Below are 20,948 nucleotides of genomic sequence, written 5' to 3' on the forward strand. Positions count from 1 at the left end.
GATTTCTTTTCAGGAAAAGATGTCTATCGGCTAAAGAAACATTTAAAAACCCAGCTGGAGTTGAGCAAAGTCCTTGCTCAGCAGAGTCCAAATGTGTTTATGTGCCAAAACATACGTTACCACAGGAATTTTGAGATCTAGGTCAGAGATTCAAGCTTCAAAACATGTTTCCAGAGTAAGAGCCCATCGGCTGATGTCTGAAGAACGCAGTAACACCAGGGTGAATGTGGTAGTAACTTTCCCAATTTCATTGCAACTAATTTATGATCAGTGAATAAAATGGAGGGCTGGGTTCCACCTGACATGCTCAGGCACAGTCTGAGACAGCCAAATCCATCCCCTTTAAACTCCAGACGATTTTAACAAACCTCTTCCAAAGGAGGATGGTGTGATAAAGATGAGCCAGCCTCAAGAAACGGACTTGAATGTTAGCCACAGAAACTGTTAGGCCAAGAAGCAATTTGACTGAAAAGCTTTTGTGGCTACGCCAGCAGCCAGTTCAGCTACTAATTGCTTTTATTTTATTTTTTTCCATAGTTGGTAGCCATTTTCACACATTTATAAGAAGGATGGTCTTCCCCATCCTCATAGCCTTCCCCCCTTTTAAAGTCTAAAGAGGGAGAAGGAAACCAATAATTAGTAATAATAGTGCTAAAGATGCATTCTTGGACAGAAGGCTTTTTGTGCAAGAAACTCTGCATAGGCATGCATAGGTTTGGCTCACGTTTCCCCTGCTCTAAATTACAGCCATGTCCTCAGAGCTGGCACATGCTTCTTGGGAAGCAGAGAGGCATATAAACAGAGGGTTCCCTCGTATGGGACGTTGCCCTGGTTGACCTGCAATGCCCCATCCAAGGCAGTTGACGCTGCTTTCAAAGGGTGCCTAGTGTGGGCATGCACAATTCATTGTCCCCCCAAAGCACTTCAGGGCCACATAAAGTATGTTTTGTGTTCTCGAGCTAAGGTTCTTCTGAGCAAAATGGTATACGAGTGGATGCTTCAAGAAATTTAAATGGCCCCCTCTGGAGTGCCATTTGTGAGGCTGGCTTGGTACTTTGAGAGAGTAGTTATTGGGCACGGCGACAGATGGGGCAGCAGGACGAAAAAACATCTGAAAAGCTTCTGTGCCCTAGTTCCCAAGCCCACAGTAGAGCTTTCACATGCATCTTTTGCCATGTGTAGTGGGTGGAGCCAAACTGGTGCCCTCCAGATGCTGTGGACCCCAACTCTGCTCAGCCTCAGCAAGCATGACCAGTGACCAGGGAGGATGGCAGCTGTAGCCCACAAGTTCTGGAAGCCACCACATTAGTGGCCCTGTGCTACAGGACTCATCTTGGGCAAGCCATAATGGTGGTAATCTGGAACAGGGACCATGAGACCATCTATGGAGGCCCGTTCTATCAGTTCCAAAGCCATGTTTGGTTGGCTCAAGTGGCAGACATTGGAACTCCCTACCTAGAGAGGTTTCTGCTTGTCCTTCTCCTTGTTATTAAAATCTTGCTACAGTGGTACCTCGGTTTTCGAACATCTCTGTTGACTAACATTTCAGAACTCGAACGCCAAAAACCCAAAAGTAAATGTTTCCGTTTTTGAAAGCACCTTGGAAGTCAAACAGTTTCTGTTGAGTGTTGCTCAATTTTCTCAATTGCCGTATTTTTCCGTCTATAAGACATCCCCATGTATAAGACGCCCCCTATTTCTGAGGACTTTGATTTAAGGGGGGGGGGGAGATACTATCCGTGTATAAGACGAGCCCAGATTTTGAACATTATTTTAGAGTAAAATAACATACCGTAGTCTTATACACGGAAAAGTATGGTAAATTTGCAGACCACCCTTTGCGCCTCAGTTTTCAAACATCTCGGAACTCGAACGGTTTTGCAGAATGGATTACGTTCAAAAACCGAGGTACCACTATATTCTGGAAGGCTTTTGGCCTTTATAGAGGCAGGATCCTATAGCTTCACAACATACATCAATCTGGTATTTTACTCCAGTTTTCCACTCTGGCTTCTTAAAATTATCATAGTGGGCTTTAATGGTTATTTAATTGCTGTTTCTGTCCATCACTGTTTTCAAAGGATTTTGCTATTTTTGTAAGGTGGCTTGTATCATGAAGAAAACCCAGGGTATGAGCATTTTGAATAAAAAATAAAGGCTCTGAACAGTAAATAAAAGTGGATACATTTTCCCATGGCATTATCTAGCCAGGGCAGACTTCTTGTGCTTAAGGCGGACAGTAAAGCACCCAAGGTAAATTGTCACCTTAAGACAGTGCCTCTGCCTGCTGATTTCAGCAACTGCGTGCTCGCCTCTGAGGGAAACACATTTGTGCAAGCCCTAATCATGTCCTCTTTTTACTTAACTGTGTTATGCCATCAAAGTTCTGTGTTAAATGAAACTTGGCTTCCTGCCAGCATAATGCACAGAAAAGGAAAACTATAAAGTCAAAGCTGGGTTGGGACTCAAGAGGTCTAGCTTGAAGGGCTTCTGTGTCATGTAGAGGGTGAAACCCCCTCCCCACACAATTATCTCCCTATGTTGCATCATGGTTCATCTTTTATAGAACTTAAGACGATCCATGGTAAAAACTGAGTGGGATAAGGAAGAATATCCACATGCAGATATCTATGTCAGCCTCTAAAAGCTACAGATGACAGGGAGGCTTGGTTTGCTACTACAGTGGTACCTTGGGTTACATACGCTTCAGGTTACAGACTCCGCTAACCCAGAAATAGTAAATTGGGTTAAGAACTCTGCTTCAGGATAAGAACAGAAATTGTGCTCCAGCAGTGCAGCAGTGGGAGGCCCCATTAGCTAAAGTGGTGCTTCAGGTTAAGAACAGTTTCAGGTTAAGAACAGATGTTCAGAATGAATTAAGTACTTAACCTGAGGTACCACTGTACTACCTAGAGGCAGGCCCATGCAGAGCTTGCCTGAGGCCCAGCGCAGGCAACTTGTTAGACTAAAGTTATAAACTCAAGCAAAAAAGCAGCCAATCTCTTGTGGGGGCCCCAGCTGGCTTAGCCTTCTGAGGTTAGGGGCAAGGAGGAGCGGAGCCTTCTGATGGCATCTTGTGCAACAGCCTCTAAATCTGGCACTGTATGTAGCATGCAAGCCATAGTCTAAGAAGCTGGCTGCTCAGATTGTATAGCCTACCCTGGTCCAGCACTTCTGTTCTATCTAGCGCATCGTCTCTCCACACACCTGGAATTATTCTCCCCACTGAGCAAATTGCAAGCTTCCATTGGTAGAAGACTCTGCATTTCTTTGTAGTGGTAGCTATTATCTATGGGTCCTGAACTGGCAGTACGATGGGGAGGAGGAAGAGGATCCTGGCGAGGGGTGTAGCTGGGACTGGGACACACCAGGGCAAGCTGGGGATGGGGAAGGAAGTACTCACAGAGTGATGGAGGATGCCTAGAGGATGGATGTCAATGCACTGGATCCAGAGCAGCAGGACTCATCACCAGAGCCACAAACATAGTGGGTTCTGAGGCGTAGGGAGCAGCGGGATGGGTGCTCTTGGAGGCTGAGGCAGGCAAAAGCCCACAGCCCAGCTCCCTGGCTGGCCAGGTGGGGCTCACTAGCTCTGAGAGGAGGGCTGTGATTCCTCAGCTGGAGGAGGCTTGGAACAGGTGAGGGTCACCTGCCTCGTCAAGCCCAGATACTGCAATCAGCATGCAAAGTACACAAGGGAAATAGAGCTGAGGTGCTGCGTCTGCTCAACTGCCCATGTTGATGGACCTTGGCTTGGTTGCTCCTGGACCTCTATGGGGCAGTACTTTGGGTATCTTGACTGCTAGAATTCAGACTTAGCTACATTGTCGAAACAAAATAATAAAATAAAATATCCTTCCAGTAGCACTGAAACAGAAGTGTGCATGCACACAAAAGCTCATACCAATAACTAACTTAATTGGTCTCTAAGGTGCTACTGGAAGGAATTTTTTATTTTATTTATTTTGTTTTGTTTTGTTTTGTTTCGACTACGGCAGACCAACACGGCTACCTACCTGTAATTAGCTACTTTGATTGATCTTGGACTGCACTTCCTGACCTTTGCGTGGATTGACCTCTGGACTTTGAACTTGGCATACTGACTTGCTACCAGGTAGGCCTTGGGTTCAGGACACCCTGTAGCAGAAATCAAGGGAGAGCCAATAAATAAGTTATCCTGAATGAGGAACTGCATGGCATCAAAGCCTTCAGTCACTCAACACAAGCAGAAAGGATCACACTCAGAGTTCTGTCTCCCATCTCCTGCTGTATTAGTTACTGGCCCTGGGTGCTAATTTCATTTATTTCTCAGCTTTCTTCCATAATGGAACCTAATATGGCATACACTGACCAACCTACCTAGCTTTACCAAGTGCATGATGTGCTCACAGACTGTTAAGAGGCATCTATATCAAACAAGCAGCCACCTGAGCACAACAGCCATCTTTCCTGGAGCCGAGGTAGCTAGGCACTCATTTCTTTTCAACTTTGGGACCTTCTTCTTGTGTTGGCTCATGTCTGGGTTCATGTTTCTTGACTTGCACAGATTGTTCAGTGGGCTGCCTTGCTCTAACTCAGGGGTCCCCAAACTAAGGCTCGCAGGCCGGATAAGGCCCGAGGGACTCGTTTATCTGGCCCGCAGCGACCCCTGCCACCCTCCACTCTTACCAGCGCTGCGCTGCGCGGCTGCCCACTTCCAGGTCGGAGGAGCACCAGAAAGAGCTTGTGCGCATGCGCAAGCATTATTTCCGGTGCACATCCAGGTTGGAGGAGGCCCCGTGCACATGCGCACAAGCTATTTCCGGTGCTCTTCCGACCCGGAAGTGCGCTGGAAATAGTGTGTGTGCACGCATATGGGCACACGCTCCCCTGCCCTCCGGCCGGCCACGCAATTGGCGCTGGAGACCCCTGCTGACCCCTGCTCTAACTCAAGCCCTGACTTTTCCCTCTTGCGATGCTCATGGGAGTTGATCACCTGCTCAAATCTCTTTTTTTATTAAAATTTTTATTAAATTTTTTATTAAAAAATTAAGAATTAAAGAAAAGTAAAAAATAAAAGTAAACAATACAAATCAATACATTACAGTACATATAAAAAAGCAAAAAAACACGATACATCAAAACAAAAACAAAAGCAAAAACAATTAAAAGCACATCCAACATTTCCATATCTTTATCTTTCACTAACTTGTTTCATCGACCTCCTCACACCTCCCTTTTTGTGTTCTAGTTATTAATTATTTCAGCAAATCCTTTCCAACTTTCACTGTTTTCTGTCATTTAATTATAATCACCTGCTCAAATCTGACTGCATCCTTTTTGATTTCAAGTCCTTGTCCTTCTTGACTAGGACTCTCTGAACTTTGACTTTGGACTACAATCTAGCATTCACTCAACCCTGACTTAGGTACATGATGGTTCTTCTGAACTGCTTCTTCTGAAATATGTCTTATTCGACTCAATGCAAGTCAAGGGTTCCTTTCCCTTAACTGTGAATCTCTGAAAAACAAAGACCAAAACAAGACACCAGGTCTCAGTGATAGAAGAAAATGAAGAGAACCTTTGATCCAGAAGTTCTAAATATGTACAAAAAAACCCTTTTGACCATTGAGTAGACAGAGCTTCCTTTTGTCTGACACCAACATTCATTTCCCCCCCAAAATGTTCACTGGCCAGGGTGCAACTGAAAACAGCTGGGATCAATGTAAATTCTCCTGCTTGAATGGGATACTGACAAGATGATCATCCTATTGTCTTCCTTCACAGTTAGGCACCTGGTATCTGAAGCTGTGGCCCTCTAGTCTTTAACTTCCACCAGCCCCAGGCAGCATGGCCAGTGGTCAGGGATGATGACCACAGATACCCCATCCCTGATCTAAGGAGCCTTTGTCTTGTTCATCGACTCTCCCTCACAAACTTAATTTTCACACAACTGAAATCATGATTAGTTTGGCCCAACAGAAGGCTGTTTGGGAAGCTGATTTTATACTCACTGCTGCAGTGCTGTGAACGAGGGTGGGAAGAAAAGAGTGGGTGATCCTTCTGCCTTTCTGCAAAGCAGGTGGCTTCCCTACCCCACGTCAACTGCTGTCCTCGCGGTGTATTTGACACACATCTAACAGCAACAAAATGACTTTCACTCCCTCAAGCTTCTCTTCAGGCTATTTTTGAGTACGATCCTACCCACTTACCCTGTTGATGGCTGAGTGCAGAGGGGCAGGGAGGAGAAAGGTGCATTGTTGCCTCTCTGATGGCCAGAGAATGCCAGCAGAGGAAACAAGAGGGAAGCTCTCAATGGGGTCATTCAGGGTGGGGCTACCGGTAGATCCAAGGCCTTAAGGAGTCTAAGCCACAGGCATCTGGTTGGCCACCATTAGAAAAAGGACTAGGTGGGCCACTGGTCTGATCCACCAGGCTCTTCTTCTCTCATAAGAAATGGCTAGATAGATACAGAGAGATATGGATCATGGCCAATGGCATACATCAATTCAGAAAGCAGCAGTGGATTCTATAGGATGCAGAATAAAGGGAAATGTATAGTCTCAGTCATGGCTGGTACAAGCTGACTGGGTGTGGAATGCAATGGTAAATCTTTGTCTCTCCTGCTCAGGTTCTCCATGAAGGTCAGTCTGCTCCTTCAACCACCCTATAAGCACACCAATGTTTATTTGCTGTCCACGAGGACATCAAATATTCAAAAGTATCTCCCCTTTTCTTTTAATTAGCATTATGCTTGTATAATTTAATTAGCCATTATTGTTGCAGGACGGGCTTCCTTTTTTGTATTTTAAACTTTATTTCAAAACCAGATTCATGCGATTGGCGCTTGCTCTCTCCCCATTGAGCTGCTTTTCAGCAGAGCCAAAGGACTGAAAGTCTCACTTTTATTCAATAGCAAAGGGTGTTTATTAATGTGTGGTTCACAGCCACCAGCCTTAATATAAATGCTAATAAATAACCATCAGGGTAATGAGTGCTATTTGGCTTCAGGTATCACCCAAAAAGCTTCTAGGTATTTTTTGTGCACAAAAAAGGGGGGGGGACATTCCAACTTCAAGAAGCTGCTGCCTGAGGCCCACTGAAACTTGGCAAAAAGCCTTCCTGGGACAGTTCACAGGGCAGGAGCAGAGACAAAAATCTTCACTGCACAATTCACCCATGTTTTCAGGGTGGGGGGGGGGAGGGAAAAATCATTAAGGCTACATACACAATTTTTCCTCTTCACTCCTTGCTGAGGATTCCACAATTCTGAAGAAGCTTTTTAATTTTAAAAACTAGACCAACAGATACATCAACATCTGTAAGATAGGTGTTCTATACATTTCAACAGGTCGCCTATTTTCTTTAACATTTCCTCCTTCAACAAGTGGCACCTGGCTGCATCCAGTCTTCTCTCTCCCACACAGAGGGTGCATGCTTGGGTACTACTGTGCCCTGCTTGATTAACATATCAACTTATTTTTCACCAGACAGAAGCTGTGGGGGGAGGGCGGGGAATAAAGAGTGTAGGAGCAGATAATCTTGGGAGTTGCAAAACTCTTGGTAACTTTGCCAAGAAACCAGGACACACAGAGAGACGCAAATAATGATGAGTGTGATGACAAGAATGATAAGAGGTTGGATCCAAAAACTATGACTGTGTCTACTTCTGTTTATTCTGCATCCGGTGCATGCCCACAGCTGGGTAGGAAGAGTGTTCACACGTTAGCCACAGTCTGTATCTATTGTGTCATTTCTTACGAAATACTGCATTTTGATGCGTCCCCGCCCCCCATCAGCTTGGATTAGTGTCAAGAAAAAGAACAGTGTAGTTGAATTTGAAGTTGGTAATGTGTACGCAGCCTGAGTTAGCCACTGTTTATCATCAGTACCTTATCCACTTGATTTGATTGGGACTAAAGCAGGGGTGACTAACCTGTGTCCCTCTAGCTATTTATTATTATTATTATTATTATTATTATTATTATTATTAATAAAATGTATATCCCATTCCTCCTTTCAAAAGGAGCGCAGGGCAGCAAACAACAAGCAATACAGTGCTACCTAGGCTTACATACGCTTCAGGTTACATACGCTTCAGGTTACAGACTCCGCTAACCCAGAAATAGTACCTTGGGTTAAGAACTTTGCTTCAGGATGAGAACAGAAATCGTGCTGCGGTGGTGTGGCAGCAGCAGGAGGCTCCATTAGCTAAAGTGGTGCTTCATGTTAAGAACAGTTTCAGGTTAAGTGCGGACCTCCAAAACGAATTAAGTACTTAACCCGAGGTACGACTGTACAACAATAAACATCTTTAAAATCCACTTTAAAACAACTCCAATACTAATGCAGGTGACAAAAATACAACGGAGATGGTGCCTGTCTAACATTTAAGGAGAGGTGCCATAACAAAGGCCCGATTCCTATACTGTGCAGAATGGACCGCCTGATAAGTTGTTGTTTGCAGGAGGCCCTCACCTACAAAGTTATCGACTGGGTATGTAAGAGGTGATATTATTTTTTCAGGTTCTTGGGACTACAACCAGCCCTGGCCACTGGGGGAAGTTGGGAGACCAACAACATCTGCAGGGCAACAGTATGACATAGTCTGAATCTAGTCCAAAAAAGGCAGGGGGAAGAATTGACTAGTCAATTCTTTCATGGCTGCAATTTCAGAACATTCAGATCCATCAAATTCTGTGCCTCCAGAGAACAAGCTGGGAGTGGAGGTGGTGTGAGAGGCTCACAGGCAGAAGCTGTGCAATGTTTTCAATTGCTAGATTTTTACATTCATCTGATGTTTACACACACGTTGGCCTGGTTGACATACAACTCTAAGCCATGATTTATTTAACCAGGCACAAATTATCTTGTGATGGGTTCACACATAACACCAAGCCATTAAAAAAGCAAAAACAAAGGCTTCAGAGATCGTGTTTTCAGTACAGAAATCCTAGTTAAGTCACTGGGCAGGGTTCACACTTAACACTAAGCCATGGTTTAATAAGCCATAGACTAGCATTATGTGTGAACCAGGTGTGAACCTTGTGAGTAGAGCCATTAGTAGTTATGTCGGCTCTACAGAGCATATGAAGTGTTAATGTAAGCCTTTGAGTTGCACACAACTCTTCTTTATAGGTCATCAAAGCAGAAAAATAAGAAAACTTGTTCGAAGCCGAGGCAAATGGTGTCGTCACAGAAGAGTCGTCTTGAGTTTTTCTGATAAAGTTGCAAGGAGGCAGCGTTGAGCAACCGGATCTGGACATTCAGTGCAGCTGATCCCTGCAAGATGCACAACACCCATCTCAAACGCATATATGGGAAGAACTGAAAGTTGAGCATGGAATGGTGCAGTCCCACTTAGGTGAATGCTGGCCCATGAAACTTCAGACCACAGTAAGTTTTGGGGCAGGCATGGGAAAATTCGGCCCTCCAGATGTTTTGAGACTACAGTTCTCATCATCCCTGACCACTGGTCCTGTCAGCTAGGGATCATGGGAGTTGTAGTCCCAAAACATCTGCAGGGCCGAGTTTGCCTATGCCTGTTTTGGGGGGGTGGGATGGGAAGAGACATAAGGATACCAAAGACTATCCATTTGTTTCCATGAATGGATCCAAACTTGCATCATACTACAGTGGTACCTCATGTTACGTACTTAATTCGTTCTGGAGGTCCGTTTTAACCTGAAACTGTTCTTAACCTGAAGCACTACTTTAGCTAATGGGGCCTCCTGCTGCCGCTGCACCACCAGAGCACGATTTCTGTTCTCATCCTGAAGCAAAGTTCTTAACCCAAGGTACTATTTCTGGGTTAGCGGAGTCTGTAACCTGAAGTGTCTGTAACCCAAGGTACTACTGTAAAGGTGTCTTCAGAAAGAGGACTGTAGATTTTTTAAAGAGACCTTAATATTATGTGATGATGTATACAATAAATTGAGTATCTAAATAAAACAAAAAGGAAAAGAGTCATAGGGTTCCGGGCAGTCTTTTGCTTTAAACTGTCCCTTCCAGTATGACGGATCTTTCTACTTGGCTTACATTATAATATAAATAATCCTGCAGTTCTTTATTTCTTGATATGGCAATGTATAGGAATGTTTGGATCTGGGTGATGCTCCCTCTTAAAAGATGGTCTGTAGCACTCTAATATTCAGCTCCATTCTGCTCCCGTTTGTTTTAAACACCCTGACCTAAAATGCTTTGCCTAACTGTTTGATGTGGAACCTGCATGTAAATATAAAATGTGTGATTTGCATAGTTAGCTCTAAGATTTACATGCTGCCCCATGTGAATTTGATTTCAAAGCAGTTTATAATCACGTAGCATCACACCATTTGCTGTGAGCATGTATATACAGTGGTACCTTGGGTTAAGTACTTAATTCGTTCCGGAGGTCCGTTCTTAACCTGAAGCACCACTTTAGCTAATGGGGCTTCCTGCTGCCGCCATGCCGCCGCAGCACGATTTCTGTTCTCATCCTGAAGCAAAGTTCTTAACCTGAAGCACTATTTCTGGGTTAGCGGAGTCTGTAACCTGAAGAATATGTAATCTGAAGCGTATGTAACCCGAGGTACCACTGTACAAGCATGTTCACCCAATGTATATGTGCTCGCAAGTGTCCACTGCAAAGGGCTGCCCAGCAAGTGTGTACTACGTGCACTTTCAGGGACATGTATTTTATGCAGATTCTACATTAAAAATTTCAGTTAGTGTCTCCACCCAAGAACTTTGTATTGAAGAGGTCCTAAAATGGAGAGTAAATCTGCCTTGTTAAATGTGATAGCTCCATAATCTACTCAGGAGTATAACATTCTAAAAAAAGATATATTCTGGTACCCAAAAGCAAGCATAATATTCTTAAAAGATTTTAAGGAAAATGTGTACATGTGTGTGGGAAGTGGGGGAAATCCTCTGAGATAAACATTCCATTTCTGGGTTTCCAACTGAGCTGATAAACATAGATGTCCAAAAAAGCCAGCTGTTCCCTTTCATCTGTTTGAAGTGCAGCTGGAATAATGCCCACAGAGCCTCCACCAAAATACTTTCTTTGAAAGCAGCTTGCTAATTGTCTTTCAAGGGATTAATTCCACATACACAAAAAAATGCGAAAGGGAGCAGATGCCACCTAATGGACATTGGTAGTATAGCCTTGCTATACTAGAGTCCCATGGACTGCAAGATCAAACCTATCCATTCTTAAGGAAATCAGCCCTGAGTGCTCACTGGAAGGACAGATTGTGAAGCTGAGGCTCCAATACTTTGGCCACCTCATGAGAAGAGAAGACTCCCTGGAAAAGACCCTGATGTTGGGAAAGATGGAGGGCACAAGGAGAAGGGGATGGCAGAGGACGAGATGGTTGGACAGTGGTCTCGAAGCTACCAGCATGAGTTTGACCAAACTGCGGGAGGCAGTAGAAGACAGGAGTGCCTGGCTTGCTCTGGTCCATGGGGTCACGAAGAGTCAGACACTACCAAACAGCAACAAGAAGTATAGCCTTGCACGCATACAAAGGACTATATCACAGTAATAATTACAACATTGACAGTATACTCTGCTCTGAATGGTTAATGTCTGTTGGGAGTGTATACACAAACAAGCAGAAGCAATTGTGGATCAGTTGCTACAAATGTAGAAGTCATATTGCAACACAGTCTCCTTGTTTCAGACACTGCTTAAATTTTTAAGGTTTCTCTATGGCAAGTAGAAGTCTACAAACCCAACTAGGGATATGCATTTATAATACTCTATCCTAACAACCGTGTATATTATGTGATTACAGAGTTCTAGACCTTCTGAGGATAAAACTCAGTAGAGAAAAAATCACATATATTTGTGTTTGCCATATGGTAATTTTGGAGTTCATTTTCTATTTTCAAATAGAAGTTATTATTCTTAAACTATACAGCTCCTGTCTTCTGCTACATATGATTGCTTTAAGCCTATAGGTTATGCAGGTTGAGGAATGCTGTGAATAAGTTAGTTTCCAAAATCCATCTATTTAAAATACTGTTTATTTGTGATTTAACATTAATTAGCATTACATCTATGAGCAATTTCCAACAACATTTATATATTTTTTTCCACAGGACACAGAGTTGGCTGGCTCATTCTTTATGCCAAAGCAAGTAAATAGAGGCATTAGCAAAAAAAAGGTGCAAATAGTTCACGGTTGCATTTTTTAAAAAATATTTATGCACATTGCATTCATTTAGATATATTTTTTAAAAGTTATGAAAAGCATAGTTCACAGGTTACTGTTTCTACATATGTTGTAATACAACACAAAAATGTAGAACATAAACAAAGTTAAGCAACTTATAGATTTCCACTATTTTTTTTAAAAGAACACACTGATTCCAGTATTTTGAGATATCTAGAATATCGTTTCCAGAGTCACTCCAGCGCTGCATTTTCACACTTACACAGTCAAAGCTAACCAGCCCTGCAACATGCTATAGTCAATTTTTTTTTCATGCCAAACCACAACCCAGCCATATTTTAACAATCTATATACGGTATATATTTCAACTGGCAATCTGGGAGTCACATTGATATTTGAGGTGTATTTGCTCTTGTGGCTACTGATGAACAAAGGCTAGTTTAAAGGCCCTAGGCAAATTTCCATGTTTAGTGTGTATTTACAGGTTTGAATTTTTCTTTCTTAAGTTTCAAAGCAAAATAAAGCTACCAGCAAAAAGGAGCAAGTGGCAGGATCAGCGCCTATAGCGCTTGACTAATTGGATCTAAGATTCCTTGAGAAGGCAAAACTCAGATTAAAATTATCCCATTAAAATCAATGATAGCAAGGGGAGAACGTGTGGCACTCCATACGAAAGCCTATACATTTTATATGAAACAGCTGTTCCATTAATTTAATAAAAAATACCCCCAAATCCATACCATATATTTTATGAAAAATAATCCACAAGCTACTATTCTCTTTACCTCCAACCCCTTATTCTTCCCATTTCACTTTCCCTTTTTCGGTTTTGTCTCCTTCATTTGGTTGTGGGCTTTTCCAGAGGATCAGTTGATAGTGCAACGTAGATGCAGTTGCTTCTAAGCTGTTGCATGAAATCTAGACCCCATCCCTTGTGGAAGCACTTTTGCCATGGGTATTTTGCATTTTCCTGCACCTGGGTGGCAATGTTCACTCGAACAAGCAATCTTTGCCACTGGAGTGCTGCCGGAATGTAGCTGCATGAGTTTTACACTCTTCACCCGATGGCCTTGACATTCTGTCAGCATGGTACCAGCACTCTATATCTGCAAAGAGGAAGCTCACAGATGACTTGCAACTGAGTGTCTCAAGGCAAAGAGGGAAAGAAACCCCTTGTGGCTTTATCTTGACCAACAAGTAAGTCCTCAAGACTTTGCCCTGAGAATTTAGTTGGACATGCTGCAGAAGTAACGCAGAATGGCTAAGGGACATACTTGGAACTGATCTCCTGGATAGGCCATATGTTAACAAGTTTATTTTTCTTCATTCAACAGCAATACCATGAGGAAAAAAATACAGTAAGATTTAAACCTGAATCCAGTTAAGTTTATACGCTTTCAACACCCAATAATCAGAGGTTCTGGATTCCTGAATTATATTTAAGTATACTCTACACCAAGCATCCTTAAATACATTCTATTGTTAAATGCTTGGTTTACATGCCTATAATACTTTATACTGAGTGGTATACAAAAATTTCAACGTATAAAATTCTTTTTCTGTTTTGCCATAGTTAAACTAAGTTATCAATGTTAAGCGTATAAAATCCCCTTTATTGAAAAATAAGGGCTTTCTCCCTGCCCCCCCAACTGATAGAATAAAAAAAGTTTTCAAAAATTATATCTTACTAAAATGAAGTATTTGGCAAAAGTTATTATCGATGAATGCAATTTTTACAGAGTCTGTAAAATTCCAAATGCAATTCCTTTTACAGTTTCCCCCTCTTAATATTATGTGCCAGTGTATCATAAATGACCTATGGTTGAAAAGGTGAGGTGAACAGCACCCTGTGAGGCAGGGGTAAAACAACTGCTATGGTCAAAATCACAATACTAAGAAGTATCATCCAATTACAGAGTGAGGCAGTAGATTAAAAAAACCAACATTATCTGATAACTCAACAGCTACTTTTGTGACACTGTGCTGAAGGTCTACTAATTGAGAAAACTCTCCATGTGTAACCATAAGGGTATTTGAAATTACAATAGTGCTATATTGGAACACCTGCCAGTGTTAGTTTGTGGTGGACCTATTAAGTATTTCAAACCCTCATAGTAATTCTTACACCAACTAATTAAGAGATGAATTCTTTGCTTCATTAACATAACATTGTTTCTATTTAATTTTATTTTCCAGTTCTGCTTTTAGGTTAAGGCCCATTTTTCTGCACAACCCTACCTAACGTGACTAAAACGTGAACTAAAACATGGGTTTGAAATGTGCAATGTAGCCTCGGAATGAACTGCACTCAGGCTTCCACCTTCTCCTTCTTTTTGTTCTTTTTTAGGAAAGATGGAGTACGGAACTTCTTCTTCTTCTTTGATGGTGATTTCGAAGGAGAGCCCTCGGGTGAAAGGGTCTCCTCAATTTTTTCAGAGGCCTTAATGGTGATCTCCACATTCTCTACAGTACTAGTGGTTAACTGGCTGACTCTGTGTGCAAGATCCTCGTCCACATCATGTGAATCTTCTTTGCCATTCATTACAACAGCCGGCATCTCCAGAGAGACGAGGTTAGCATCCTGTTGGTAATCATCATTTTCTGTAAAAAAAAAAAGAGAAAGCAAACGGAGGCATTTTACTCTTTGTTATACTGATGGTTATGCAGCAATTCCGCACAGGTCTAAAATGCAAGCAGCGTATTGGGACACTGAGAGAATAACTAGTAAAGCTCCCCTCCTTCCTCTACCAGTATCTTATTTTTGTTTAGGTATTTATATCCCACTTTCCCAGGCAAAATAATCTACAAAGCGGTGTTTTCCTCTTGCCCCACGTTTTATTTGAAAAAACATGCCAGCATGTAACTCATTAGCTATATTAATTGTAGGATGTGTGGAATCAAGGTTTTCAGCTACGTCCTAGCCACAACTGGACACTTACAGACAGTATATCTGAATAGAATATGATGCAGTGGCAATTCCAACAGAGCAACATCATAGACTGTTATGTTAGCCTTGTATTATGAGCCAATGCACACATATAATCCTGGGAAAGAAATGCGAGTGCTTTCTCCAAATGATACGAACACAAATTGTTGCAGGAACAGGAGATCAACATGACGTTGAAACTGTCTCTAAGTGACCTGTTCTGAAGAATGAATGAGCTTATAGGTAAACCTACCCTATTTAGAGAGAAGATATTGGATTTAAACTTCTGATAAATCCAGAAGGATTCTTAAAAGATGTAGCTCAAGAAAATAAATCATAGTCTTCACATATTGGCAAGATGACTATATTTTCCTTTCCTGATCTAAGTAATTAAAAGTAATTGGCAAGGAAGGGTCTAACAGGCTCACGATACTGCATAGGACATTACATTGTATACCTTCTACTTTTTCAGGGACATTTTGTGGGGACTGAGTTTGAGAATTAATTTGTGAAACAGATGACCCGTCATCTGAGAATAATTCCTGATCAGCATCTGTAGGACAAGAGCTTGAGTTAGTAAAAGCCATGCCAAAATGAAACAAATGCAAGGAGATCAGTGTACGTTAGTGCATACAAAACACAAGCAACTTCACTAGTACTGACCTGATTATACTAAAGTTAACACATATAATTATACTAATTTCATCCTATTAGTAACCTAAACTTAGTATATTATAACACACTCTAGATGGTCCCAATTATTTAGAAGTATTCCATGCAAACATACGTTGGTTACTATACAAAATAGACAGAACAAACTATGCAACGTTAGTGCTGAAAATGCTAGTGTTAGACAACAGCAAATTAGCAATTAAAGTTCCTTATCAGATGCTTTGAATGAAGATGGGTGGAAAAGTTTGTTGTAATGCAATATTTTTACCTTTGAATCTTTATGCTTTCAAAAATAAGAAATGGGCAAGTTAGAAGTCTGCTAGCAATAATATCAAGATTGAAGACAAGAGAAAATACTACTGTCAGACTGTTTTTTCTTGAAAAATTATGATTTAAAGATACTTACCTTTTACCCTGCTGGTTGTACTATTGACCTGATACTAATTTCTAAGGAAGGACACAATCCTTTGTTTTCAGATGCCGATATGTACTTATAATAGTAACATGAGAAAGCAATACAACTATGTAACAGATACCATCCTTCCTTTCCATATAAGCCCTTTTATAGGACTATGAAATTTAACAAGTGTTCAGTTTAAAAATAATAGTCTTACCCAAGACTATTAGAAGTAGTGAGAGTAAAATTAGGGCTGCCATATGTCTAGATTTTTCTGGACATTACCAGGATTTCAAAGGTGGAATTGACATCCGGGGGGGGGGGGGATTTCTGAAAGGTGGCACTTTCTGGAGGATCTTAGACAATTCTGAGAAAAGCTCAACAACTTTTTGGGTGTCCTGGTTTTTACTTTTTGAAATATGGCAACCCTGGTAAAATAGCATGTTCAAAGGGTTTGGTGGTGAAGGGTAAAAAAAGATGACCGGCCAGTCCTAAAGAAACTGCCCTGGCCCCCTTGGATTGGAACAACTATTGGCCAGCTGTAAATACTCTCCTCCTTGGGGAAGGTGGTTGAGAGTGCAGTGGCTGGGAAACTGCAAGCATTCTTGGAAGACAGATTATTTACATCCATTCCAATCCGGGTTCAGGCTTGGCCATGGGACTGAGTTGTCTTTGGCCACCCTGATGGATGCCTTCACAGACAGTAAGACAAGGGGAGTGCAATCTTGCTCCTGCTTCTTGATCTCTCTATGGCTTTCAGTACTACTAAGCACGCATGGATTGGCTCCATGGAATGGAGTGACCCCTGATCAAGTCAAGATTAGATTCCCTTAGAACTACAAATCACATTGATTCATTTCATGTTTTAATATCCATTGATCTAAGTAGGTTCAAAGGGGCAGCATAACATTCAAGATTTTACTGGTCACAACACAGCATAGCACTAGAGAAGAAAGTTGTGAGAGATAAATTCTTGCCAGAAGAGAGTCAGACCTTTAAAAAATGGAGTTATTGAAGCTGCCAGTGATATTATTTAATGTAATGGCTCTTAGTTTAAAAATTTTAAATCATTTTTGGTGAATTTAAACTTCACTAAATCTTTACCTGAATATTTTCCACCACCAGTTTATCAGAACACTCACCATCTACTCCTTGTTGCTTGCGTTCGATTGTCCGCTTGTACTCTTCCAGTTCCTTCTCAGTGAGATGACTGAATGGGTTGGGAGGGGCTGGTGGGGCATGCTCGTCTTCTTCAAACTGCATTGGCTGGAAGAAAAAATAAAATAAATTGAAGGGGAGAAAGTCAATACGAAAAACAAGCACATTAAACAATTACAAATGAGCCTATTGCTGGTGATAGGATCCTTCAAAGTAAGAATCTGAAAGGAGTGCAGCATTTTCAAAAACCATCAGCAGAACATAGAATTGTAGAGTTGGAAGGGACCATGAGGGTCGTCCAGTCCAACTCCCTGCAGTGCAGGAATATTTTGCCCAACATGGGGCTCAAACCCATGGCCCTCAGATCAAGAGTCTCACACTCTACCAACTGAGCTACCGTATTTTTCCGTGTATAAGACTAGGTTTCCCCCCTAAAAAATAATGTCAAAAATGGGGGGGTCTTATACATCTCCCCCCATTTTCTTAAAACGGAGTCTCCAAAATTAGGGGGCGTCTTAAACATGGGGGCGTCTTATAGATGGAAAAATATGGTAATTGCTTCAATTACTAGGTTAGTGAACTTACAGAAAGGGTCTTTAATCAATACCAGGTTTTAGTCAAAACAAACTTTAAAGACTTGTAGAAAGCTTGGCCAGTGTTGTTTTTTAAAGAATCCTACAATTTCCATAGCAGTTGTCCACCTGATCTCATAATACATGTATGTATTATGGTTAAGATGAAAACAGGGGAAGAATCCTATCTTCAGTGAAAAATCACATAACATAAATTATTGCTTCTCTAAAAACTCTTTGCAAATATTTTAAATAGGACTCATGGTTTTAAAACCTGCTCTACTTTGTATGAAGAGTATTACAAAAGCAAGGAGAGAATCATGTAAAATGTGGTGTGACTAAATGCTGGACATGCTTTAGATCAGGCTTCCTCAACCTCGGCTCTCCAGATGTTTTTGGCCTACAACTCCCATGATCCCTAGCTAGCAGGACCAGTGGTCAGGGATGATGGGAATTGTAGTCTCAAAAATCTGGAGGGCTGAGGTTGAGGAAGCCTGCTTTAGATGTTATACGCTTAACTCAGACAATGGAGAACACTCACAGCACTGGGCTTTTTATCCACTACAATTCCAGCAAGCAACTGAGACTGTGGACCTGCAGTTTTTAAGTCATACCGATTTTGCTCCCGAATCTGGAAGGGGGGAAAAGCAGAAGGGTTTTGAAAAGCCTTTTCACAAACACACTGAAGTATCAGGAATCTTAAACTTCATATGGGTCACAGAAAACAGATACTATAGTTAATCTATTACTTTACTGTTATTTGTTTTCATTCTAGTCAATCTGCTCTAAAATGGTTACCAAGCCATTTTAGAAAATGACAATGTCAAGTGTATTTACATTTTTGCTTCAACACGCATGAAATATCTATATCCAAATTGTATGTCATTATTAACCTGGTGTTTTAGTCTTCCTTTCCACATACAGTAGCTAGATTTAGGAATCAAGAGTAGCAAGTTTGATTTAAAAGCAGGGAGTGCTCAGGCAATACATATTCATTTACAGCGTTGAATTTTCTCTTAGTTGGCAAATCAGTCTGCTCTTCTTTAGTTTCAGAATATCTATTATGACCCAGCTTCAACGTCAAGCCCCAGCACTGCTGTAGTCTAACGTTATTTCTCCTCCTTTGTGAACTGCAATGCTGCTGATTATGTTGTCAGCAGAGTATGTGTAAATCGAGATAGAACCTCTGTAATTATTCTCTATCTCCTGTTGCACCAAGCTGCACTGACAATACAGCTCCATAGTGCACAGCTAGGAACACAATGAAAACATAGCTCCCCACTTTGACACTCCTCTACCTCAAGTTTGCCAGAGAAAGTTGCATGCCTAGAACAGATAATTCTTTTCTAATCCAATGTCTGAGTGACACTGCCATACTGATCTTTTCCAAGAAAGAGTGATCTCTTCTGAACTAAGTTGACTTGCTCAGGATAGTGGCAAACTCTTTTGATTACAAGCAGATGTGAAGTAGGAAATTCCCAGAACTTCTGCACGAAACATTTTGTATCTGGCAGGACAATAATTTCCCAGGGTGGAGCTTAAATGAGTATGAAAATAGAAAAAAATGAATTGGGGAGTGAAAGCAGCCAGCAGTCTGCATTTACAAAGAGCCTCTTGTCATTATTCCTCATTGCCATTGTTAAATACATTGGCTCACTGGGAAACAAGGAGGCAGAAGAGCGTGAGGTTTCTGGCTACCACAGCAGGCTATTTCTTGTGGAAACAGCTAGCTCTTTCTAAAAACTAAAAAAGAAGGAATCTCCAAAATAGTGTAATGTTAAAAATAGCACAGAAGAAAATCCCACCTTAAACATTTTTCTTCTGATCAAAATATGGTTTTCGATGGGCATTTAAAAGCAATTTTTCAGAACCAAACTAAGGACAATTTTAGCAAGTTCCTGTTGCACTTAAAGCTACCTTTAAGCTACCAGTAATATTGTATTATATTTTAGATGTTACTGAACAGTTTTTAATGCTTCTCAAACAAGCAGAGTAAGTTAGGTACTGACTATTTTCAAGAAGCAAATAAGCTTATGTCTTCAAGAAACCTGACTTGCCTTACCTTATTCCTCTTTTCCAGTACATCACTTGGATTTGTATTCATCGGAACAAACTGGTTTGGATCTTCAATTTTGATTGGAGTTCCTCCACTAAGCTTAGATGAATCTTCAGCTTTTATCCACTTGGAAAGAAAAAGAAAAATAAAGAAGAATGTTATTGGAAGTGAGGATATTGCAATTTAGTAGTTGGTAAAGGCTAGGGGACATTTCAGGACAATGGGGTTTATATTAAATTATCCAAGTGACCTAATAATAATACATTGCCACGCCACTTAGCTTTTCAGTATATCATTTCATAAGGATATTAATATGTGTAATGGTCCTTTAGCTTGAATAGCATTTAGGTATTTTTAATTAAGTACCTGAAAAGGACCGACATTTGAATTCTGACGTAGCAAGGATACTTGCTACAGTACTTCAACTGCCAAAAATACTATAATGAAGGACTGAATATCCACTGTATTTCTTAATTACCTGGATAACTATCCCTCCTAACTAGGTATTTTTATCGTTCCTTTCAAGCAGTACTTCTCATAATGAAAATTGCTGACAGAAACTACAAGGCATTGTTGCATTTGTTAAGCCACCACTGGGTGGAGCTGATCTTTTAAAGTTGAATTTATGTTGTGGTTGGATGCCTTGCATAATACTTGTTTTTCATACATGCGCTCTGGAAATTATTCATTTTATTAAATTTATATCCTGTCTTTCCTCCCAAGGACCCCAGGGTTGGAAACAACAAAAACAACTTTTTAAAAAATCCAATACGGATGCAGACTGGGGAAGGCTCGCTGAAGAAGGCAAGTCTTCAAGCAGGGGCTAAAAACACAGCAGAGATGGCTTCTGTCCAATATTCTCAGGGAGGGAATTCCAAAAGGTGTCACACTAAAGGCCTAATTCCTGCATTGTGCAGGATGGAGATCTAGTGATAATGGTTTCTACAGGAGGCCTTCACCTGCAGAGCACAGGGTTAAGACCATCTTTCATGTATCCTGGTTTCCAGCTATATAGGGCTTTATGCAT

General features: G+C 41.3%; 1 protein-coding gene across 29 annotated transcripts in view; it reads right to left on the bottom strand.

Annotated features, from left to right (window-relative positions):
• Positions 1 to 11,973: 11,973 nt before the first annotated feature.
• Positions 11,974 to 20,948, bottom strand: part of ADD3 (adducin 3) — a 94,651-nt gene continuing 85,676 nt past the window's right edge. For 16 of the 29 annotated variants that reach the window (XM_083504804.1, XM_083504803.1, XM_083504811.1 and 13 more), the window contains 4 exons: positions 19,928 to 20,047; positions 18,407 to 18,496; positions 17,278 to 17,401; positions 11,974 to 14,741 (listed from right to left, as the gene is read on the bottom strand). In XM_083504804.1, coding sequence (XP_083360930.1) covers positions 14,449 to 14,741; positions 17,278 to 17,401; positions 18,407 to 18,496; positions 19,928 to 20,047 — 627 coding nt within the window. In that variant the 3' untranslated portion in view covers positions 11,974 to 14,448. Of the gene's footprint in view, positions 14,742 to 15,523; positions 15,620 to 17,277; positions 17,402 to 18,406; positions 18,497 to 19,927; positions 20,048 to 20,948 lie in introns of all 29 variants that reach the window. The other 13 variants (XM_083504808.1, XM_083504823.1, XM_083504821.1 and 10 more) reach the window with 1 other exon arrangement.

This window comes from Podarcis liolepis (assembly GCF_965112155.1).
Source record: "Podarcis liolepis genome assembly, chromosome: 5".
Classification (NCBI taxonomy): Eukaryota; Metazoa; Chordata; class Lepidosauria; order Squamata; family Lacertidae; genus Podarcis; species Podarcis liolepis.